Raw genomic sequence first — 26,232 nt, 5'->3', positions numbered from 1 at the left:
TACACTCATGATATGTAGCTGCAGATCTTTTGAAGCAGGAATATACCATTCAGACATTCTTATCCCATTATTTTTTAATTTTACAACAGACATGCAAATAGGTTCATAGGACAAAGCAGACCTCTCTTCTAAACCACTCTGGATAATATTTTTACCAAAATTATGTTGTAACTCACAAACATCAAAGTTGATAAAGTAAAAGGGATTTCTGATGGTTACTGGGAATCCGTTACAAGGATAATTAATGGACCTAAGCCATCGTTAACATTATTAATTCCACCTGTTTTTCGTTGCTATGACAAGCCAAAATGTTCTTAAAAAGCCTAATGATACATGTTTTTTTATGTTTGCTTAGAGCCTGTTACGTCTCCTCCCACCCTCCCTTTGTCCATCCATGAACCAGTGCGTTGCACCTGCTCCATGCAGGGCACAGGCTTCTCCTGCCCCAGTGGTGTAGGAGGACATCCCCCTCTCATGAAGATGGTGACAGGTGACATCCTGGTGGACATCACAGGCAGAAATGTCTCTGAATATCTACTCTTCACATCAGACAGATTGCGGCTGCACAGGTAGGAAAGAAAAAGCCTGAAAGACAAAAAGCAAAAGCTTGCAGGATTTCAATGTATTTTCATAATTAATGTAACAGAGAAGATTCTGTATCATTTCAGTTCAAAGGTGATAGTTTTTAATACATTTACTATTAAGAATATTGACACTACTTTATAGTGCCCTAGTTGCTTTGACTCTGCTTTAACAGCACATTTTGGCCAGGATTTACTATTTATTTGCATCTGGCACAAAACTTTTTGGACATTAAAAATGCTATTTATGAAAATGCTTAGTGCATAAAGGGCATGGACACAGTCATTGTTGTGTTTGGGAATGTTGAATAAGTATTTACGGTACTTTCGCTGTCAGAGAGCAAAATTCAGGGATGAGAGTATTTAAATGGTTCATGCAGACTGGTATACTAATCTTTGAGTGATGCGCTAGTCACTGTCAATTTCTGTATTATCTAACCACAGGTGAAAAGTGACACTGTTCTGAGATATTAACCAAGTTCCTTTGAATACCAACTAAATACAGTCTAGTTACATATTGATCACAGGAAAAAATAAGTTACCCTTTTACTTGATGTGAGTGTGTTAGTTACTGTCAGCAGGGGCAGCATTCTTTCTTTCTTTGAAAGAAGCATTTCGCCATTCATGTAAAATTATTTCAAATTCCAGAGAATGAAATTCAATTTATGTTGCACCAATTCAGAACAAAATTAATCTCAAGACACTATACAGATAAATTACCAGTGACTTGCTAAGGAAATAAACAGATCATATACAATCTTCTCTTCAAATTAGTTGCATGCATGGAATGGCGAGCAACATTGGAAAAGAAAAACTTCAGTATTAGCACTCTGCGGACACTGCTTCATCGTGACGTGAAAAGTTGGTGGGGGGAATAAGAGATTAGATCGGGGAGAGGGGACATCAGATACTGATAAATACTTTGAGTTTCAAAAGTTAAGAACACTTTCTCTCAGTCACCTCAGCCAGTCTGGATCTCAGGAACAATATAGATTAGAAAATACTGTGAAGAATGTAGAATCAGGAGACAAAAATTATCTTCTGAAGACAGCAAGGTGTAAGCAGGGTGCATTTATTCAGCCAATATCAAGATGCAGGAAGAACATGAAAAGAAATATATGGATTGACTGACGAGCTGTCATTGGGCTTCACCTTATAGTCTCTAAAGGCAAGGCAAAGCAAGGCAAGTTTATTTGTAAAGCACAATTCAACGACAAGGTGATTCAAAGTGCTTTACAGAGACATTAAAACAAAAGAAATAAAAAGATAAAAAGCATGATTTAAAATTTAAACAAAATAAAGAAATAAGAACAATAGATAAAATCAGAAAAAAATTATATATATGAAAGATAAAATCAATAGTTAAAATATGATTCCATTTTAAGAAAAAGGATATCAGATTTAGAACTCAGGATTAAATCATTAGAAATTGTCTACAGTACCTCCAAAGAGGAACACACACTGAATGAACTAAGAAAAGCTAAACTTGAATTAAACAAAATTATTGATAAACAAACACAGTTTGTTTTAACATAGATCAGTTTCTTAGTAATTTCAACCTTCCAAAATTACAAACCGAACAGGCAATGGCTCTGGATTCACCTCTTTCAATAGGAGAACTCCATGAAGCCCTTCAACATATGCCCAGTAACAAAGCCCCGGGACCAGATGGTTTTCCAGCAGAGTTCTACAAAGAATTTTGGACTGTTTTGGCACCTGCATTTCACAAAATGGTATTACAAGTTAAGCAGAATGGCAGAGTATCCCCACACATGAACTCTGCTAACATTATCTTGCTACAGAAACCAGGAAAAGACCCCATACTTCCATCCAGCTACCGCCCAATATCTCTAATAAATGCAGACCTCAAAATAATTTGTAAAGCCCTTGCCAAAAGAATGGAAAAAGTAACTCCACTTATAATACATCCTGACCAGACAGGTTTTATAAAGGGTAGACACTCATCCACTAACACTCGCAGGCTAATTAATCTCATAGACTATTCTACCATCAACAACCTGGAAACCACAATAGTCTCTCTAGATGCAGAAAAAGCATTTGATCGAGTGAACTGGAAATTTTTATTCGCAGCATTAAACAAATTTGGGTTTGGGTCACACTTCATCAACTGGATAAGGATATTATATAGCTCCCCAAATGCGTGTGTCAGGACAATTGATCAAACCTCTCCAAGCTTCAGTCTGCAGAGAGGTACAAGACAGGGTTGCCCACTTTCTCCCTCACTTTTTGCTATTTTCATCTAACCTTTAGCAGCTGCTATCAGACAAGATAGAAACATTAAAGGCATCCAACCCCAAAATATTGAAAATAAGTCTTTATGCTGATGTTTTACTTTTCCTTGAGAACTCTCAAACGTCTCTCACTCACACGATCACACTCATAAATAAATTCACTAAATAATAATAAATGCACTTTCTGACTACTCTATCAATTGGTCTAAGACCACAGTTCTGCCCATTAACTGCAGAGTCCAAAATATACCTGCGATCACTTTACAGTCAGGAAATATTAGATATTTAGGCATAAACATTTCCTCCAGGCTCTCAGAGCTAACAAAGCTAAATTATGTGCAATTATTAAAGACAGTAGAGGACGATCTCTCTCGTTGGAAGTCCTTACCTATATCACTTATGGGGAGAGTTACAACCATTAAAATGATGATACTACCAAAAGTTAATTATTTGTTCTCAATGATCCCCATAAAACCATCTGCTACTTGGTTTAAGTCACTAGATTCATGCATCTCCAAATTTCTGTGGAAAAACAAACCACCACGTATTAGTTTAAAAACCCTACAGAAGACCAAGGACTGTGGTGGATTAGATTTGCCTAATTTTCAGCACTACTCCTTAGCCAATAGGTTACAGTATATATCAAAATGGTTTAAACCTAGCCCAATAGATGAACCATGGATAAATATAGAACAAGCATTGTGTGATAATCTGGAAATCTCTGACCTGCTACTTATTAGTCAAAACGTAAAAAATCACAAATGTTTCAAAAGCATTAACATCAGCACTCTCTGACAGCCTGGTGGGAATTTCTTAAAATAACAAAGTCTTCAATTGTCCCATGTAAACTTACACCCATCTGGAACAATCCTGACATACTGCAAAACAAAATGGGCATATGTTAAAACAAAAAAACTTTACTCTGTGGAAGATCAAAGGAATCAAACATCTGGAACATATAATCCAAAATGGAAATTTTATTTAATTTGATGAGCTCATATCACAACACGAGATAGGCAGCAATAAATTCCTAGAATATCAACAACTTAAGTCTATAATAACCAGGAAATATATCCTCCACCAACCAGACTAGGGTAGCAGAATTTCTAAGCATCTGCACCCCAAAACTACTATCAAAAATATATAAATTATTGTCTAAGATAGATGACACAATGTCTCTTCCATCCTCAAAATGGGAGGCAGATTTATCCATCAGTTCTAGTCATAGCTTCTGCCCACAAATATGTTTGAACACCTTCAGAATGACTCGGAATCCTAATTTACAGCTCATACCATACAAAATCCTTCATAGAACACACTATACAGGACAAAGGATGTTCAGGATGGGTCTAACACACTCAAACATCAAACACGTGTGCATAATCATCAGGTGTGTTATCAGTCTGGATCTCAGGAACAATATAGATTAGAAAATACTGTGAAGAATGTAGAATCAGGAGACAAAAGTTATCTTCTGAAGACAGCAAGGTGTAAGCAGGGTGCATTTATTCAGCCAATATCAAGATGCAGGAAGAACATGAAAAGAAATATATGGATTGACTGACGAGCTGTCATGGGGCTTCACCTTATAGTCTCTAAAGGCAAGGCAAAGCAAGGCAAGTTTATTTGTAAAGCACAATTCAACGACAAGGTGATTCAAAGTGCTTTACAGAGACATTAAAACAAAAGAAATAAAAAGATAAAAAGCATGATTTAAAATTTAAACAAAATAAAGAAATAAGAACAATAGATAAAATCAGAAAAAAATTATATATATGAAAGATAAAATCAATAGTTAAAATATGATTCCATTTTAAGAAAAAGGATATCAGATTTAGAACTCAGGATTAAATCATTAGAAATTGTCTACAGTACCTCCAAAGAGGAACACACACTGAATGAACTAAGAAAAGCTAAACTTGAATTAAACAAAATTATTGATAAACAAACACAGTTTGTTTTAACATAGATCAGTTTCTTAGTAATTTCAACCTTCCAAAATTACAAACCGAACAGGCAATGGCTCTGGATTCACCTCTTTCAATAGGAGAACTCCATGAAGCCCTTCAACATATGCCCAGTAACAAAGCCCCGGGACCAGATGGTTTTCCAGCAGAGTTCTACAAAGAATTTTGGACTGTTTTGGCACCTGCATTTCACAAAATGGTATTACAAGTTAAGCAGAATGGCAGAGTATCCCCACACATGAACTCTGCTAACATTATCTTGCTACAGAAACCAGGAAAAGACCCCATACTTCCATCCAGCTACCGCCCAATATATCTAATAAATGCAGACCTCAAAATAATTTGTAAAGCCCTTGCCAAAAGAATGGAAAAAGTAACTCCACTTATAATACATCCTGACCAGACAGGTTTTATAAAGGGTAGACACTCATCCACTAACACTCGCAGGCTAATTAATCTCATAGACTATTCTACCATCAACAACCTGGAAACCACAATAGTCTCTCTAGATGCAGAAAAAGCATTTGATCGAGTGAACTGGAAATTGGGGAATTGGAAAGTGTGGGGGGGGCGTTGCTTTTCCCCTGTTGGGTGGGGCCTGGGGGGGCCTGGGTGATGGTGGGTCTCAGGCCCGGGCTGCTGCGACTGGTGTGACCGGGTGGTTTGTTTGTTTTTTGTTGTTTGTTTGTTTTTTGTAGAGGTCCTCCGGGGTGGGGTTGGGTTGAGTGGGGTGGGGCGGGATGGGTACCTTCTGGGGGTACAGCAGCTCCCGGAATATGGTCGCTGCAGGCCCCGAGCCTGGTGGACATCAGCCCCTCCTGCCCTGTGTTGGCTCCCAGGTAGCGGGGATGCCTATTGCAGCCAGTCCCTGGCTGCCCTCTCCGGGGGAGAGTAGCTCCCCCGGTGTATATCCCCATACCCCTCTCCCTTCTGGCTCCTGTACACAGCACACACTCACACATGAAGGGTTTTGGGGGCGTGTGTGTTCGGTGGGGTGTAGTGAATGGGGCCACGTAGGTGGTCCCCTTTGGTTGCACTCTGCAATTCCCCGCCCCTGTTTTAATTACACCTTAGACATTACTACTTATCAAACACACTCACACACACACATTAGGTCTTGGGGGGTGGTTACACTGAGTGGCATCTGGTGGGCGGGGCTCTTTGGGTATGTAGGCTGCCCAGAGGGCCGCGCTCCCAGTTCTACAAGTTTGGCTGCCCCTCAATTTTAATCGCTCACTATTAGAAAATATTGAAGAGCCAGAAGGGTGAGGGGAGGGGTCTTCTTCCCATACCCCTGCTTCCTGGTTGCTGCTCGGGGCGGGAGGGGCCAAGAGGATTAATTAATTGTTTTGCTGGTTCGGGGTCTGTGGTGGCTGGGGGGCTGCTGGCCCCCTGGTGTGCCCGCTGCACTACACCCCAGCGGAGTCGAGGGAGGGAGGACGTGTGGATGTGTGGATGTATGGGACGTGAAAGTGTGTGTGGTAATGATTGGGCCTGGATCTGGGACTTGCTGTCGCCTGGCCTGCCTGTGCTTCTCCCGATGGGGGGGCGGCGTTGCCTCTCCCCGCTGCTCGCAACTTCACCCACCTGTGGGCACGTCTTGACTCCCAGGGCACTTGGCCAGGGCTTCCTCAGGCTACATGTCGAAGCGTCCTTGGGCAAGACACTGAACCCCACGTTGCCTCCCAGTGTATCACTGGGGTATGAATGTGTGTATGAATGATTAGAAAAAAAAAGCACGTAGTTAAGAATCTTAAGACGTCCTGTATGAATGTGTGTGAGTGGGGTGAATGTGGCATGTAGTGAAACGCTTTGAGTGGTCGGTTAGACTAGAAAAGCGCTATACAAGTACAAGTCCATTTACCATTTACCATTTACCATCCTCTGATGGACAGGCAGCCAGTGTAAAGACTTCACAGCTGGACTGATGTGCTCCACTTTTTTGGTCTTAGTGAGGACTCGAGCAGCTGAGTTCTGGATGGTTCTGGAGGTCTAACTGACTTTTTAGGCAGACCTGTAAAGATGCTGTTACAATAATCAAGCCTACTAAAGATGAATGCATGGACTTGTTCTTCCAAGTCCTGCTGAGACATCAGATCTTTTAACCTTGATATATTCTTAAGGTGATAGTAGGCTGACTTTGTTATTGCCTTAATGTGTTTGTCCAAATTTAGGTCTGAGTCCATCACTACACCCGGATTTCTGGCCTGGTTGGTAGTTTTTAGGTTTATAGATTGAAGCTCTGTGGTGATTTTCAATCGTTTATCTTTGGCTCCAAAGACAATTACCTCAGTTTTGTTTTTGTTTAGCTGGAGAAAGTTGTGGCACATCCAGTCATTAATCTCCTCAATGCATTTACCAAGGCCCTGCACAGGCCCTTGGTCTCCTGGTGACATTGTGATATATATCTGTGTGTCATCTGCATAGCTATGGCAGTTTCTTTTGTTGTTTTTTATAATCTGTGCCAGTGGGAGCATGTAGATGTTAAACAGAAGAGGTCCCAGGATGGAACCTTGGGAAACTCCACGTGATTCTTGTCTGCACAGATGTAAACATAGCTATTGACATAAAGTACTTCCCGTTCTCTAAGTATGTTTTAAACCAGTTTAGTACAGTTCCGAAAAGACCAGCCCAGTTCTCCAGTCGTTTGAGTAATATATTGTGGTCAACTGTATCAAAAGCAGCACTGAGATCCAATAAAACTAAGACTGACATTTTTCCACCGACTGTATTCAAACATATATCATTAAACACTTTGGTCAGAGCAGTCTCAGTGCTGTGGTGCGGTCTGAAACCTGACTGGAAGGTAGCAGTTATTGTGTGTTAAAAAGTAATTTTTCAATGATCTTACTTAAAAAAGGGGGCTCCTCCCAATCTCCACCCTTCTTACTTTTATTTTTTACAACTCTTTGAGAAAGATTCTTCATTTAAAAGAACAAACTGAAATCTATCAGATAAATATGGCTTAAATCAGCCTAATGCAGTTCCTTTAATCCCAATAACATGTTCAAGTCTCTGTAACAGAATGCTGTGATCAATCGTATCAAAAGCAGCACTGAGATCCAATAAAACTAAGACTGACATTTTTCCACCGACTGTATTCAAACATATCATTAAACACTTTGGTCAGAGCAGTCTCAGTGCTGTGGTGCGGTCTAAAACCTGACTGGAAGGTAGCAGTTATTGTGTGTTAAAAAGTAATTTTTCAATGATCTTACTTAAAAAAGGGGGCTCCTCCCAATCTCCACCCTTCTTACTTTTATTTTTTACAACTCTTTGAGAAAGATTCTTCATTTAAAAGAACAAACTGGAATCTATCAGATAAATATGACTTAAACCAGCCTAATGCAGTTCCTTTAATCCCAATAACATGTTCAAGTCTCTGTAACAGAATGCTGTGATCGATCGTATCAAATGCAGCACTGAGATCCAACAGGACAAGCACAGAAACAAGTCCGCTATCAGAGGCTAAGAGCAGATCATTGGCAACTTTCACCAGTGCTGTTTCTGTGCTATGATGCACTCTGAATCCTGACTGAAACTCTTCAAACAGATTATTTCTATGTAAATGATCACAAAGTTGAACTGCAACTATTTTTTCAAGAACTTTAGACAAAAAAGGGAGATTGGATATAGGTCGATAATTAGCCAACACTTCTGAATCAAGAGTAGGTTTTTTAAGTAAAGGTTTAATTACAGCAACCTTAAAAGTCTGAGGTACATATCCTGTCAACAAAGACAGACTGATCAAATCCAATATGGAAGTGTCAATTAAGGGGAAAACCTCCTTGAACAGTCTGGTTGGGATTGAGTCTAAAATACAAGTTGATGGTTTAGACTATTGCTGTTGTTAGCTCAGAGAGATCAACTGGGCAGAAGCCGTCTAAATACAAATCAGGTTCTAAAGATACTTCTAAAGCTGCTCTACTTGATGATACATCAATGATAATAGTGGGAAGGATTCCATCAATCTTCTCTCTGATATAAACAATTTTATTGATAAAGAATCTCATGAAATCATCACTGCTGAGTTAAAGGAATACATGGCTCAACAGAGCTTGGACTCTTTGTCAACATTATTAATTCCACCTGTTTTTCGTTGCTATGACAAGCCAAAATGTTCTTAAAAAGCCTAATGATACATGTTTTTTGTGTTTGCTTAGAGCCTGTTACGTCTCCTCAATTCAATTAAATTTTATTTATAGAGCGCCAGATTACAACAATTGTCATCTCAAGGCACTTAAGTAATATAGTCCAATTCAAGCCAATTGGAATTCAATTCATTAATTCAATTCACCCTCCTTTTGTCCATCCATGAACCAGTGCGTTGCACCTGCTCCATGCAGGGCACAGGCTTCTCCTGCCCCAGTGGTTTAGGAGGACATCCCCCTCTCATGAAGATGGTGACAGATCACAAGACTATTCTTATTCTCTTCTATAAATGATGAATAATAAGCAGTTCTACGAAGGGCTTTCTTATACGTTATTAAACTATCTTTCCAGACTAATTGAGACTCTTCTAAATTAGAGGAACGCCACTGTCTCTCCAGCTTTCTTGCAGTCTGCTTTAAAGCAGCTGTGAATTATACCAAGGAGGCCAACCTCTTCTGACTGATTACCTTCCTTTTCAGAGGGGCAACATCGTCCAGTGTTGTACGCATTGAAGCTATAGTGCTGTCAACAAGAGAGTCAAGTTCTACTGGAGTAAAATTTAGGTAGCCGTCCTGTGTCATATCTGCACATGGCAGTGAAGAAAAGGATGATGAAATCAACTCTTTAAATCTGGTTACAGCATTCTCTGATAGACACCTTCTATATGTAAAATTCTTCTCAGAAGTCGTATAGTCAAGTAATGTAAATTCAAAAGTTATCAAAAAATGGTCAGACAAGACAGGGTTATGAGGGAACACTGTTCACTCTCAATGCCATAAGTCAGCACAAGGTCAAGGGTATGATTGAGGCAGTGAGTAGGTCTGTGAACACTTTGAGAAAATCCAATAGAGTCTAATATAGAATTAAAGTTAATATTTAGGCTGTCATTTTCAACATCTACATGAATATTAAAGTCACCCACTACAATGACTTTATCTGTACTCAGCACTAACTGGGATAAAAACTCTGAGAATTCAGACAGAAACTCAGAGTAAGGGCCAGGTGGACGATACACAACAACAAACACAAGAGGTTTTTGTGATTTCCACTTTGGGTGGGAAAAACTGAGAATCAGATATCCAAAAGAGCTAAAACTAATCTTGGGTCTAGGACTGATTAGTAACCCTGATCTGAAGATAGCTGCCACTCCTCCTCCTCTGCCTGTGGTTTGAGGAACGTGAACATTTAAATAGTCAGAGGGAGTTGATTCATTAATGCTAACATGATCCTCCTGCTGCAGCCAGGTTTCTGTAAGACAAAATATATCAATATGATGATCACAGATCAAATCATTCACTAACAGTGACTTCCAAAGGAGAGATCTAATATTCAGCAAACCACATTTAATAGTTTGATGTTTTTGTTCAGTTAAAGTTTTTGTTTTAATTTTTTTTTTGCACAAGAGGATTTGCTTCTTTTGTGTTTTTTGATTGAGGGGGGGCAGCATCAGGTGGGAAGCCGCAGAGAAGTGTGTAAGACTACAACTCTGCATCCTGGTCTCAACCCTGGGTTGTCATGTTTTTGATTAATTAATAAATTCGTCCATATTTCTGGAAATGAGAGCCGCTCCTTCCAAAGTGGGATGGATGCCCTCTCTCCTCATCAGACCAGGTTTTCTCCAGAAAGATTGCCAGTTATCTATGTAGCCCACGTTGTTTGCTGGATACCATCTAGACAACCAGCGGTTGAAGGAGGAGATGCGACTAAACATGTCATCACTGGTCAGATTTGGCAGGGGTCCAGAGAAAACTACGGAGTCCAACATTGTTTTGGCAAAATTACACACTGATGCAACATTAATTTTAGTGACCTCCGATTGGCGTAACCGGATGTCATTACCGCCGACGTGAATAACTATTTTACCGTATTTACGCTTATCCTTAGCCAGCAGTTTTAAATGGGATTCTATGTCGCCCGCTCTGGCCCCTGGAATGCATTTGACTATGGTCGCTGGTGTCGCTAATGCCACGGTTCTGACTATAGAGCTGCCAATTACCAGGATTTTGTCCTCAGCGGGTGTGTCGCTGAGTGGGGAAAATCTATTTGAAACATGGACAGGTTGATGGTGAACCACGGGCTTGACATTGGGACTATAACTCCTCTTCCAGACAGTCACCCAGCCACTCTTAGGTCCTGGCTGCTCGAGATCTGCTCGGGGACGATTAACAGAGTGATCTAAGCTAGTTGGCTCCGCACTGGCTAAAGGGGCCTGGCTCGCTATCGGGTGGTTTTCAACGGTACAGAGCCGAGCTTCCAATTCAGATAATCTCGCCTCCAAAACTACAAAAAGACTACATTTGTACGTTGTACCATTACCACTAAAGGAGTAAGGAGTTACAGAAGAGTAACTAAACATCTGATACACGGAGCAGATGAAAGCAGGAGTTGGAGGAAGAGAACTGGTAGCCATGCTAAGCTAGAGAACACACCGCTAAAAAGTGAAAAATAAAAACTAAAGATCTGTAAGAGTGAGTGTTAGAAGTTAACTCTTTTGCATACTTGTTACAACAAGTATGCTGTAGAGTTAACTATGCAAAATGTGTAAATTATAGGGAGAAATAAGGTGATTTATTAGTAGTCCAAGAGGAGCAAGAAATCCCACAGTACACACACAAAGTAACAGGAAGTGATGCAATACACTGAGCTCTTAGATCAGCTGGTCCAGTCCAGAGTCCAGACTAAACATGGAGAAGCAGCATTTAGCTGTTATGCTGCAAACAAGTAGAACAAACTGCCAGTGGAGATTAAACTGTCACCAAATGTAGACATTTTTAAATCCAGGTTAAAAACATTTCTTTTCTCATGTGTCTATGCATGAAATCTGCATGAGATCTTTCAATTTATCTAGACTGTTGCTTGTTTTTATTAGTCTTAATTCATTTGAATTATTTTATTTCTTTCTATTTATGTTCTTTTACATATTTTTAATGCTTTTTCTGCTCCCTGCTGCAATGCTTTTATTTTATGTAAAGCACTTTGAATTGTTTTGTACATGACATGTGCTTTACAAATCAATTTGACTTTGACTTTTAGACCTTTGACTGCAACAACTTTATGCATAAAGAGATGTGTATGTCTTTAGGGTTCATTCTCAATAGTCCCCCCTTTGGTCCCTTTGGCTCCGACGGTCAACCGCGGTTACCAAAAAACTACGCCTAAAATAGAGACATCTCTTCAACGAGAGCAGAGAATGAAGCTCAAGGAAAACCAACAAAGACGGAATGTGCAGAGGCTATGTTGGATCTCCAACAGCCAGCTGAGAGCCCGGGTATGAGCCCAATCTGAAGCAGACAATAGTGTTTCGCTCAATCTCAGAGAGTGGTTTACCATGAAACATAAAGGACTGTAAGGCTAACGTCGTCATTAAGATGTGTTGCATGTTGCTTCCCTTGGCAAAGAAAATGTGTTTGGCATAAACGGTATTCAGATTACAATTCTGGACAGGACAAGGAGAAAAAAAAAAGATGTTGCATGTTTCTTGACATTATAGCTGCTACTGCTAGCTGCTAGCATCTTAACACATAAAACAATATAAGAGCAAACACTCAACCTTGCAAAGACCAAACGATAATCATCATGGAGCCATTTGGTTTCAAGGTTGTGGACCCACCCACTGACAAAAAAATGATATACCTCCATACTTTTATATGCTTTCGTCTGCTGTTTGGTGTAGTAGGATGTCTGAACAACCTCAACAACCTCGATTGTCAGCAAATCTTTAGGTTCTGTCGAAAAGTCACTCATCTTCCTGAGATACAGGTCCCGTGCAACATATTTGTTGATTAATTGTTTGTCTCTTTGTCTCGAAACTGGCTCTAAATCCGTACAATACGGACTCTCTGCAAGGATTTCCTCTATAGACATATTCTCCATTTTCACATCCTGCCCTCCATCTGAACTCGCACCGCCTTCGTGCATCATCATAATCACGTGACTGAAACCCAGCTATTGCTGGGAGACTCATCAACATTCCTGTGAGTGTATGTTCGTTCAAAGACACAGATGGGGGGTCTCCATCCCCAGTAAGAAACAGACATCATCTTATTTACATCAGCCTTTGTCCCTGGGAGAGGATTTGAGAGACTCTCAACAAACACAACATTCCCCCTTTTTCTGTCATAATACAGCTGGTATTTATTAACGCTCTAATGCCAACTAGCAAAGCTTTTCCTGAACAAACAAAAGAACCCTTTTGTATGAGAGTCTAGGTAGCATCCAGACCAAATGTTTCTTCCTCCTTATCTGGACATGTAAATCAAAGATGACACCTATCTGTCTTTTGATCAGGACGAGAAACAAGCCTGTAACACCTTGATTCATCATCCCTAGAAAATAACTATTTACTTCAGATTCATTGTCAACCGGATTATTTGAACTTTGTTAAGCATGTTTTATACCTTTGTACAAGTTGTTGAAGGTTTTCATTGACATTTCAAGTACCATTTTGATACTTTCCTCAAGGTTTCACGTGGTATAATAAGGAGGAAATCATTTATTAGAAATATCCCTAACTTTTCCATGGAGCCATATTGCCATATAGAGGTCAGTGGCACCAAACAGTTAAGCCTAAAATAATTACTTATATGAATTAACTAAAAAATTAACCAATGTTCTGCTCCATTGGCCAAAACTGATTAATAACATTTAGTTTAATTTGATACGTGTATAACCTTACAAACCCCGATCTGGATTTGGTATGCAAACTATTTGAGACTCACAACTAGAATCTATTTTTATTTTATTTCAGAATATGATGTTTATCTCATATCTTTTTACATTATAGGTTATTTTATGCCTATTTTATATCATGATACAATGTGGTGTTTTCAGAATATTTTGAATGTGTGTTAAGACAAAAGAATGGAGAAATGATTCTTTATTTTATTAAACTTAGAAGCAGTATTGGCTGAAAGTTGAGCACAAGCTCTGCCTTTGTGAGTAAAAACTCAGGAACACTGCCAGAAGAGGACAAGAATTTGCAAGAAAATTAAGATTTAAGAAACAGAAGTTTTTGTGTTTTCATCTTGTTGTCGGTGCTGTCGTGTTACCAGAGCGCTTCAGGGAGAAATTGTCTAGTTATATAGTTACTCGAGATGGTATTTCCTTGGCTTCTAGTTCTACAGTGAGGAACCTTGGAGTTATTCTTTACCAGAATTTATCATTTGATGCTAGTTTCTGCCTTCTTTCACCTTTGTAATATTGCTAAAATCAGGAACATCCTGTCTCAGGGTGATGCAGAGAAACTAGTCCATGCATTTGTTACTTCAAAATTGGACTACTGTAATTCTTTATTATTGGGCTGTCCCACATATTCTCTGAAAAGCCTCCAGCTGATCCAAAATGCTGCAGCCAGAGTTCTGATGAGAACTAACAGGAGAGATCATGTTTCTCCAGTTTTAGCTTCTCTTCATTGGCTTCCTGTTAAATTCAGAATAGAATTTAAGATTCTTCTTCTCACATAGAAAGCTCTTAATGGCCGAACTCCATCATATCTTAAAGATCTCATTGTAAGATATTTTCCTAACAGAGCACTTTGCTCCAAAACTGCAGGTTTATTTGTTGTTCCCAGAGTTTCAAAAAGCAGAATGGGAGGCAGAGCCTTCAGTTATCAGGCCCCTCTCTGTGGAACCAGCTGCCAGTTTGGCTTCAGGAAGCAGACACCCTCTCTACCTTTAAGATCAGGCTGAAACTTTCCTTTTTGATAAAGCCTCCATTTTATTAAATTAAATTATATTGTTAAAATTTTCCAGAGACGAAGATGGGATATTTTTATGTCAGACAGCTATTCATTTAATTAGTGATTTTCTTTCCACTATCTTGTTCAGGGTTATGGGGAGGCTGGAGCCTCCAAACTGCTGATTAGGTAGGGGCAGAAACAAACAACCAAGCAAGCTCACACTCTCACCTATGGTCAGTTTAAAATCACCAACCTAACATTCATGTTTTATAATCTGTTGGTTAAAGCCAACACATACAAAGGGCAAACCTGCAAACTCCACACAGTTTGACCCAATTAACTAATCGGTTAATCAAATACCATTGCTGCTCGGAAAAACAACATTGAGGTAAAATGGGCAAAAAGAGTATGAGGTATGTAGAGGAACAATTCCATTGGAAAACCTTGATTTTTTTTTATTGTTTTATTTACTGGATTTGCTACACCAAGAAGACTCTTTTTAAAAAAATGTTTTAATAATTCTTCTTCACCTTTTCTGTGTCTGTGCCTGCATCTTTTCTTCAGCTTACCACTAAATGAGGCCTTCAGACCTCAACATACCCTGAATTATCAATTATCAAGTTATTGACTATCTTAAGCTCTCTCTTTGCTGGAATATTTTACAAAAAGAATAAACAGATTGTGGTGAAATTTTTTTAAGCAAAAGCAACAACAATAGTCCTACTGTAAGCACAGAAAAATATATTTTCATTGCTTTTTTTGTACATTTACTTTGCAACAGATATGGTGGTTTAACAGTGGGAAACATCCAGAAATCAGTTCCTGCATCCTTTGGGAGAAAGATACCTCCAATGGTGCGCAAGATAGCAGTACGGAGATCTGCTCAGGTAAGACAGGCCCCAAGTCTGAAATGAACAGTAACGAGACAGCATATCTCTTACAAAGTCACCTCTTATATCTAGGTTCTGTACAACAACAAAGGCTACCACAGCATGCCAACATATCTGAATGTCCTCAACAACGCCATCCTGCGTGCCAACTTGCCTTCATCCAAGGGCAACCCTGCTGCTTATGGTAAAGACATAAACAGAAAATCATCGACAATATGAATAAATTATGGTGTGTGTTTTGCATCAGTCTCCCGTCATGATTATTATTGTTCAAAATTAGATTATTCTGTTTTGTGAATGGGTTCTTATAGGTATTACACTGACAAACCACCCAATGAATCGAACCAGTGCCAGCCTCTCTTTGGACTACTTGTAAGTTCCTCAGCAGCACTAGTCTGTGAAAAGCACACATAAGTGTTCTGAGTTTGTCTCAGTACAAACAAATGTGTTATTCACCACACTTAGTTTTTTAATTGATTAATTTATAATGAAGATAATATCATTTATTTAAGATCATGAAAAATTGGTTCTAAAACTGGGACTGTGTCTACTAAAGGAACTGATTAACAGCTCTCACATAATTCAAAGGGCCTAGTTTTACCTTGGAGCTTGTGTTGTGTAGGTTTGACAGTCAGTAAAAGTCAGTTTGGGCAAATCAATTTCCTCTACTCTCTCCTTTATCTCCAGGCTCCAGGGCACTGATGTGGTTATTGCTATCTTCATCATTGTTGCCATGTCCTTTGTACCAGCTAGCTTCGTAGTGTTTCTGGTAGCAGAGAAATCAACAAAGGCCAAACATCTGCAGTTTGTCAGCGGCTGTGACCCAGTCATCTACTGGCTTGCCAACTATATTTGGGATATGGTAGGGAGGATGTAATGATTGTGGCTAATGTGAACTAAAGTGGATATCTCTTTTAGAAGATGTAAACATTGCAAGATTTGTCCAGTTCTGAATATGTTCTTTTCTCTTGTGTTTCCTCAGCTGAATTACTTGGTACCTGCCACATGCTGTGTTATTATTCTTTTTGTGTTTGACCTGCCAGCCTACACCTCCCCAACTAACTTCCCTGCTGTTCTCTCCCTCTTTCTTCTCTATGGGTGAGACATTTGGACATACGAAAATTTTGAGCCATCATAATCTATATTATTGTCCATAATTTGAATGTGCTCATCAATTTGGTTCTTGGCCTGTGTCTACAGCAAAATAAGGTATTTCTTTTAATTTAAAAAACAATCTTAATACATTGTGTACCCATCTGAGCTTTGCTTTACAGATGGTCCATCACTCCAATTATGTACCCAGCATCTTTCTGGTTTGAAGTTCCCAGTACAGCCTACGTGTTCCTAATAGTCATCAACCTCTTCATCGGCATCACAGCCACTGTTGCCACTTTCCTCCTCCAGCTCTTTGAACACGACAAGGTGCTGTTTTAATTGCAACATCAGATGCTGCAGCTTGTAAAACAAATCCTTAAGATTAACTGTTAAAAGTTAACAAGCTCGAGGTTACAATATAAATTTTTGTCTGAATTAATTCATACTGTGACAATGTAAATTACTCTTTGGTAATTTTTTCAGTAAAGTGTTATTAATTTCAGTGAAAGATGGTGATAAGATTTTGGACAACTCTCTCTGTGGCTTAAGAGATAATAAACTGGAAACTATATGGTGAAAGTCCGCTGCTCAGTTTGCCACCATAAGGCAGCAGACTTTGATTGTTTTCTGTATTTAGTTTTTGACAACCTTCTTCTCCCTCAGGATTTGAAAAAAGTCAACAGTTATCTGAAGTCCTGTTTCCTCATTTTCCCCAACTATAACCTGGGCCATGGCCTGATGGAGATGGCTTACAACGAGTACCTCAACGAGTACTACGCCAAAATAGGTATTTGGTTCTATCACCAAGCTGTTACACACAGATTGATTTAGATGCAGAATGAGGGGTAAATAATAAACCCTATAAATAGTTCCCACTATTATTATTTTCAAATATCAAAATTCAGTTCCACAATTAAAGCATGCATTTGATTACATAAATGTGAACCTTTAACGATATCACATGCTATAAATGGTAACGCCTCCAAATCTTTCTCAATTTTACATTGGAAAAACATTATTCTTACTTTTGTCAGGGTTCTGAGGGGAACAAGGGTTTTGAGAGTAACAGTTTATTTAACAAAGAGTGAATCTGTGAAACAAAAACAAAGGAAGCAGGCAGGCGAGAGTGGGAGTCCAGAGGTGGGGGTATCCAGAGTGTGGTCGGCAGGCAGGCTTGGAGGGTGGAGGTCCACACGCCGGCTACACGAGGTGTAGGGTGAGTAGACTGGCCTGATTCCTGAAGCAGAGAGACACTGTTAGTGGCGGACAAAAAAAAAAGACGGCAAAAGGTTGGCTGGCAGGCAGAAACAGGCAGCTAGGTTGCAAAGTAGAATTTCTGGCTAGAAAGCTGTAGCATACACTATGCTTCACGATGATCTGGCGGAGACTGGATGTGGGGCTGCTCCTTAAATACTGCAGACAGTTGACGAGGAGCAGGTGAGGTGACCTCAGCCAGGTGTGAGTAGTCGGGTATCGGCAAGCCCCCTCAAGCACTGCCAGGAGAATTACACGAAACACCAGACAACACAACAAACAAACATAGACAAACAGTCATCCTGGCTGGTGGAAATCCCTCACCAGAGTACTGTACAAAATCTGGCTGCGCAAAATCCAGCACCTCTCCTCAGGTCCATACCCCTCCCAATCGACCAAATACTGGCAGCCACACCCCCGGCGGCGAGAATCCAAAATCCGAATCACAGTATAGGCAGGTTCGTTATCGATGATCCGAGGAGGAGAAGGGGGAGGAAGGGGTGGGAGCAGAGGACTGATGAGAACAGGCTTAATGTGGTTGACATGGAAAGTGGGATGGACATGGAGGCAATTCTCCAGGAGTCTCTGCAACACTTGCCGGACATGCTGGACATGCTGGACATGCTCAGTGGGGTCCTTGGAAAAGATCAGAATGTCATCCAAGTACACAGAAACAAAACAGCCCAACATATCTCTAAGAACGTCATTCACTAGACACTGAAAAACTTCAGGAGCATTTGTAAGTCCGAAAGGTATGACCAGGTACTCAAAATGTCCTAAAGGTGTATTGAAGGTCGTTTCCACTCATCCCTTGATACGCACCAGGTGGTAGGCGATAGGTAGGTGGTAGATTTGTGACAACTTTGTCTTTCACAGAGGTGAACTGCACAAAAATGTTTTTACTCTTTTGTTGATCCTGTCCTTGTTCTTTTGAAAATGTGTTTCTGGCATCAAATTCAGAATGAGCATATACAGTACTATGTAAATGTCTTAAGCCACACACACTTTATATTGAGCTTCCATTGAGCAAGATTCTTTTGTAATCATATAAAATGGTCTTGGGGTGTTGTTCTGCAGATTTTCTGATAGTCTTTTAAAAAAAGTATTTGGGTATTGGCTACTTTTGTACTCATTTTCAGTTTTTTCAGACTTTGGACCATTTTCAGAATTGTTTTTATTTTTCAGTTTATATGTTGTGCTAAGTCACTTAACAATGACCTATGCTTTATTTAAGCACCAGAAAGCAGCAAAGAACCAATTTAGGAAACTTTTCATTTGCTACCTGTCATAAATACAGATTATTTCTCATTTCTTTAGTTGCATTTAGTTAATTAATTCAATTAATTAATTCAGCATTAATTCAATTCAATTCAATTGGGCGGCTGTAGCTCAGGAGGAAGAGCAGTCACCCACCAATCGGAAGGTCGGTGGTTCGACTCTGGTTTCACCGGGCTACATGTCGAAGCATCCTTGGGCACTGGCGTTGCCTCCCAATCTATCATTGGGGTATGAATGATTAGAAAAGCACGTAGTTATGAATCTTAAGACATGTGTGAGTGGGGTGAAGGTGGCATGTAGTGAAGTGCTTTGAGTGGTCAGTTACACTAGAAAAGCGCTATACAAGTACAAGTCCATTTACCAATTCAATTTTATTTATATAGTGCCAAATTACAACAATTGTCATCGCACTTAAATAATATAGTCAATTGGAATTCAATTCATTGCATCATAATCCAATTCATTCACATAGAGCCAATTGAAAAAATAATATCCTAGCTAAGGAAACCAACAGATTGCACCGAAACTTGTCTTCAGTCCAATCTCCCGTCCTGAGCATGCTTGTGGCGACTGTGGAAAGGAACAACTCCCTTTTAACAGGAAGAAACCTCTGGCAGAACGAGACTCAGGAAGGGTGACCATCCGCCTCGACCAGCTGGGGTTTGAGAAGACAGAAAAGAGGGGGGAAAAACACCGTAACACCATTCAAAGGATACCTGTTGGAACAGGGAAACACAAGTTAATAACCACAATAATGTCACATGTACATACTATAATTTTGAGAAATTAAACAGGGGAAAAAGAGAGCAAAGTGAGGAAAGGTGTGACAGATCAGAATCAGATCAGAAGCGGAGAGGAGAGGAGAGGGGGAAAAAAACACAGCCACAGACTATACTCCATAGGGAGTACAATGTGGAGCCGGGAAAAAAACCTCAGCACATCAAGAACAGTAACATAGGTCACCATCCAACATAAAAACTCAAAACATAAACAAACATTTGCTCATTTCACACATAAAAAACGCAAGACATACGAAGGCGTGGGATGGGGGTAAGCCCAGAGAGTTGCTGTGTCTGGCTCTCAACCAATGATACAGTTCACAAGATGTCATCGTGATACCACAGCAGGTTGCCATGGAGAAGTCCTTGATTGGGTCCCAGTCGGAGTCAACAATCACCAGGTGTCCAAGAAGAAGGGAGGGGGAGAAGTAGTTCAGAGCGTCTCACAGCAGTGATTTCAGAAGAGTTGTTTCAGCAGTGGCCTTGGCCGAGGCCGTTGCCAGGAGAGCAGGAATGCAGATTAGATTATGATTGTTGGTTAGGGCAAGTAGTCGTTTTCAATGGACACGACTCACTCTGTTTGTCCATTCTGGTCACAAAAACGATCCATACGACTTTGCAAAGCCACCAGCTTCTCCAAGATGTTTTCCATATTGCGGTTAATGACCACAGTCTGAGCGCCAATAGCTCTGCCCACCGATTCAAACATGCTGGACAGCTTGGGTCCTGTGACTGCTGTCTCCAACTTCCGAATTTTGCGATACACCAGGGCAATGCCTAATCCAATCAGCAGATAGCCCGTTATCGTGGTTCCGAATATGTATAGATCCTCCACGTCTTCAACGGAAAGAATCGACAGGCACACGACTCTACACGTCTCCCAGGAGTCCCTCGTGTACCCAGCGGCAAACGTTCCATCGGGACAGGCGGGTTCCCCTGGACCCGAGCTTCTTGTAGCAATAATTATGTCAATTGCGTTTGGAGACCAGCTGGTCAATTCCATAATTTAGTTTGAAAGCAATGCAGAGAGAGGCACTGAAGTTGAGACCGGACAAGACAAGAGAAGCAGGAGAGATATGGGAGAGGGCAGAATCAGGAGAGAGTAGAAATGCGACCGCCTTTGTTGAGTTTAAAGTTTTAAACCTAATCTTAAAAGTGGAAAGGGTGTCTGCTTCCTGGACATTTACTGGCAGCTTATTCCACAAGAGAGGGGCCTGATAACTGAAGGCTCTGCCTCCCATTGTATTTTTAGAAACTCTGGGAACAACAAGTAAACCTGCAGTTTGGGAGCAAAGTGCTCTGTTAGGAAAATACCTTACAATGAGATCTTTAAGCTGGAGCTCGGTCATTAAGAGCTTTATATGTGAGCAGAAGAATCTTAAATTCTATTCTGGACTTAACAGGGAGCCAATGAAGAGAAGCTAAAACTGGAGAAACATGATCTCTCCTGTTAGTTCTCATCAGAAGGCTGGAGGCTTTTCAGAGAATATGTGGGAAGGCTCAATAATAAGGAATTATAGTAGTCCAATCTTGAAGTAACAAATGCATGAACTAGTTTCTCTGCATCACCCTGAGACAGGATGTTCCTGATTTTAGCAATATTACAAAGGTGAAAGAAGGCAGTCCTAGAAACCAGTTTTATATGTGCATCAAATGATCAATTCTGGTCAAAAATAACTCCAAGGTTCCTCACTGTAGAACTAGAAGCCAAGGAAATACCATCTCGAGTAACTATATAACTAGATCATTTCTCCCTGAAGCGCTCAGGTCCAAAGAGAACAACTTCAGTTTTGTCTGAATTTAAAAGCAGACAGTTCTGAGTCATCCAGGTCTTTATGTCTTTAAGACAGGCTTGTAGCCTGACCAACCTGTTGGTTTCATCTGGTTTCATAGATAAGTACAGCTTAGTATCATCAGCATAACAATGGAAATTTATGTCATGCTGTCTAATAATGTTACCTAATGGAAGCATGTACAAAGTAAAAAGAATTGGTTCAAGCACAGAACCCTGAGGAACTCCATGACTTACTCCAATGTGTGAGGAAGATTCTTCTTTACAAGAACAAACTGAAATCTATCAGATAAATATGACTTAAACCAGCCTAATGCAGTTCCTTTAATCCCAATAACATGTTCAAGTCTCTGTAACAGAATGCTGTGATCGATCGTATCAAATGCAGCACTGAGATCCAACAGAACAAGCACAGAAACAAGTCCGCTATCAGAGGCTAAGAGGAGATCATTGGTAACTTTCACCAGTGCTGTTTCTGTGCTATGATGCACTCTGAATCCTGACTGAAATTCTTCAAACAGATTATTTCTGTGTAAATGGTCACAAAGTTGAGCTGCAACTATTTTTTCAAGAACTTTAGACAAAAAAGGGAGATTGGATATAGGTCGATAATTAGCCAACACTTCTGAATCAAGAGTAGGTTTTTTAAGTAAAGGTTTAATTTCAGCAACCTTTAAAGTCTGAGGTACATATCCTGTCAACAAAGACCGATTGATCAAATCCAATATGGAAGTGTCAATTAAGGGGAAAACCTCCTTGAACAGTCTGGTTGGGATTGGGTCTAAAATACAAGTTGATGGTTTAGAAGAGACTATTGCTGTTGTTAGCTCAGAGAGATCAACTGGGCAGAAGCCATCTAAATACAAATCAGGTTCTAAAGATACTTCTGAAGCTGCTTGTTAGAAAAATTCTCTCAAAATTAGGCTCAGAGTCGCTGGATACGATTAACACAAAACATTTATTTCTTGCAAGAAAGAGACAGCACAAATCCACACAACCTGTCGGGAAGATCGCTCAGAGTTGTCTCTATCAGAAATGGTGCTCCAGCTATTTATGTTGTTTAAGCTTGCTGATCACACAATGTTATGAGAAAAGGTGCTTCTCTCTCCATTCCTTGTTATGGGAAGGAACATAAAAGGTGCTTCTCACCAGTTAATATTATGGGAAAGACCAGAGTCAAAACACTTTTGCTTGAATCATAGAAGAGGAAAGATGGGGGGACTCTTCTGTCATAGTATAACTATATAATTTTTCCAACATTCCCTCCTGTTTATGCTATGAAGTATTAAAACTCCAAAAACCCTGCACCCCGTACAATTAACATTGAATGTATTTCTACCGTTTGCAGTGCATAGGAGCGAAAAACCCATTTGCTTTATCTACGGGAAAATTCTCCTATGGCCCCATTCTCTCCTTGGCGACCGACCGCTTAGTCACTCACTCAGTATCAAAGGTCGCACTCCGAACCGTTAATTTCAATGAATGGTGATGGACCTAGGTGTGACCAGCAAACACAAAACGGATACACAACCAAAAATACATGGCAAAAAGGACAAAAATCAATAAAAATGGAAATCAATAAAACTATGACTAAATGATTAAAAAATGGACAAAAATCAATAAAAATATGACTAAATGATTAATGAACAAAATTAATACAATGGAATAATAAAAATGGAAATATGACACAAACAAAAAATGTATGAAATGAAAATAAGAATAAATAATAAATGAAAATATGATTATATGCAATTAATAAATAATGTGAAATTGATATTAAATGGAAAAATTAATAAAATGAAAAAATTAATAAAATGAAAAATAATAATAAATGAAAATCAAGAATAGTCAAACAATAATAATAATAATAATACAATGCAGTTTATTCAGTCCACTCTGAAATCGTCTGCTTCTGGCCGAACATCAGTCCGGCTGGGTCTGGAACTGCTAAGCTATCTTGGAAGGAGAGGTTACTAGCACTTAACTTCCTGGAAGAGGTCTTTACCACCTCTTATTCCCTAACTAATCCTCTTTTAGGACACTTCAGGATATAATTCAGCCATACAGTGGTTGGAGGCTGTAGATTGTTAGACGTTACTTGGTGGAATGAACTCTTCAAATCAGCTTTTCATTCAGTTGGGGTGGAGCGCTTAGCTTCGCCGTCCACCCTTTTGTACACATGTGGATAAAAATTTGTGATTGTTCCGCCATCATCTTGGCATGATGGGAATTCCAGAATTCCAGAAACCTGGTCAGTTACCTGACTTTGAGTCCTGTAGTGGTTCTGCTGCTGATGCAGTTCATCAAACTGTGGACAAATGTTAGCAGGAAGAAGCAACATATCATCTTTACAATGCTCTACATTAAGGAATTGTCTTTTAATAGGTCCAATTCCCATGTTCATTGGTCTTTCATATGAACGCAAAAATAATCATTAAAGAAATCATTGAGAATTCACTCAGGGTCATTCAAAGTACTTTAAATGTTATTTGTATCATCGTCTCCATCATCCATGTGTCGATCGTTGTCATCATCTCCCTCTACCTGTTGATACATTATGCGGGTACGGATGGTTTCAATCAGTCTTTGGGACAGTCCTCTCAAGCATGTGATACAACATCAAGCACAGGTGGCTACTATGGCTGTGACAACAGACAGAGACCAAACCACTTCTCCATCATGTCAGTGAAGGGGTCGTTGATTTTCTATCAGCTCTGCAGAGAGTGATGCGAGTCCCTCTTTGTGATTCTGCTATCTGCGGAAGTATTGTTAGGAATAAAGGAACAGGATAAAGTTCCAAACATTTTAATTATCCAGCAATGCCTTGTAGATGTAATTTATCCAATAAACATTTTTATTTATTGTTGCCCACCAGAAAAGAAAAGATTCAAAGTCTGTAGTTACTTGATTTCTAGCTTTAAATTCATCTGGGACTCAGAATTCCAATGCTATCTAGGTACACTCTGTTGTCAAATGAACCTCCAGACACAGTTAAATGCTTGAGACATTGCAGCTTCTCACCCAAGGCCTTAAAGTACCCCTCAGGGAACAGACGGAAAGGCATCAGTAGTTGGGCTATTGTGCAGCTGCCAGTTAGGCAGAAGGACGGACCTCAGTTTCATATCCCCACACAGCCACCAGAGGTCTGCTCTCATGGAAGTTTGGTTCCGAAACCAAGATGCTGAGTAGTTACCTGCGTCCTGAGTGACAATAGATGGATTCTTGACAATTATCTGACATGAGTGTACCCACATTCTTACCTGTACCCTTGTGGATGAAACATATATAAATTACCCGTATAAGCCAACGCTGAGGGCAGTTGTCTCTTTTCTTAACTGCTGGGAACAACAAAGAGAGAGTTTTACATTGCTCTGTGTTAGGTACAAAAGATTCATTATGCAATTGTAATGCTTCATTTCTAAATTTATATTCTGGCTTTAGCACATTCAATACAACAAAATTCTAACAAAATTCCAACTGATACACCGGCGATTCTTCAGAAATCTTGTATTAACATACATTTCACATATGTACTTTTCAGAATACACATGGGCTTTTTGGTTTAATTTAATTTAGCATAAGTCAATGTCAGCCACCCCATCTATTCCTGCAACAAAAAAAAAATAGGTTGACAAGTTGTCTGTTGGACCTCCTATCTCTGTGGTCAGTCTGTAACCGTGTGATTCATTGGACTTGGTAAAAGGACTTGTACTTGTATAGTGCTTTTCTAGTGCTCCACTACATGCCACATTCACCCCACTCACACAGCACGTCTTAAGATACACATAACTACGTGCTTTTTTCTAAGCATTCACACACATTCATACCCCCAATGATACACTGGGGGAGCAACGTGGGGTTCAGTGTCTTGCCCAAGGACGCTTCGACATGTATCCTGGGGAAGCCAGAGTCGAACCACCGACCTTCCGATTGGTGGGCGACTGCTCTTCCTCCTGAGCTACAGCCGCCCCATTGTAGTATATTATCTTTTAGTTTTTTATTAATCTGTGCTTAATCCCATAGAATTAGGAATACGGTAATAAGAATAACTAGAAAATTTCTGAAGAAATTTTGATGGGTGCCCAGCTGCTGCCCGTCTTCTGCCCGTCCACACAGACACACAGATGAGAGCTGAGAGCTACTAGTTGCCAGATATTTCAAATCCAGCCTGAAAAATGAGATTTTGGCTTGTTCTGGTGAAACCTGCCTGCTTTATACAGCATGAGTGAGGTTAACCACACAAAAGGCCTGAGCCAGAGAGAGACAGAGGAGGACAGGGTTATTCTGGTGAAATCTGCCTGCTTTCGACACATAAGGCCCAGTAGATCTGTTCAGAATAATGGAAAACATATGAGTCAGCGGCTGGCATGAACCTATTATCACAACTGATGTGTTGAAAGTAATGGAAACATGAGTTAGTGCGTGCTATCGCGCGCATTTGTCTCCTCAGCAGCTGGCATGAACCTGTTAATCTGTTCAGATTAATGGAAATTTATGAGTTAGTGCGCGCTGTCA

General features: G+C 39.9%; 1 protein-coding gene across 1 annotated transcript in view; it reads left to right on the top strand.

Moving 5' to 3' along the window:
* Positions 1-26,232, top strand: part of abca2 (ATP-binding cassette, sub-family A (ABC1), member 2) — a 357,455-nt gene that overhangs the window by 279,015 nt on the left and 52,208 nt on the right. Inside the window, exons 29-36 of the mRNA XM_072388588.1 lie at positions 356-569; positions 15,411-15,516; positions 15,592-15,703; positions 15,831-15,891; positions 16,207-16,381; positions 16,502-16,617; positions 16,794-16,941; positions 17,278-17,401. Of these exons, the coding sequence (XP_072244689.1) occupies positions 356-569; positions 15,411-15,516; positions 15,592-15,703; positions 15,831-15,891; positions 16,207-16,381; positions 16,502-16,617; positions 16,794-16,941; positions 17,278-17,401 (1,056 nt within the window). The remainder of the gene's footprint in view (positions 1-355; positions 570-15,410; positions 15,517-15,591; positions 15,704-15,830; positions 15,892-16,206; positions 16,382-16,501; positions 16,618-16,793; positions 16,942-17,277; positions 17,402-26,232) is intronic.

Source organism: Leuresthes tenuis, unplaced genomic scaffold, assembly GCF_036924035.1.
Source record: "Leuresthes tenuis unplaced genomic scaffold, fLeuTen1.0.hap1 SCAF_6, whole genome shotgun sequence".
In the NCBI taxonomy this organism is placed as follows: domain Eukaryota; kingdom Metazoa; phylum Chordata; class Actinopteri; order Atheriniformes; family Atherinopsidae; genus Leuresthes; species Leuresthes tenuis.
This window is presented reverse-complemented; position numbering and strand designations above follow the sequence as displayed.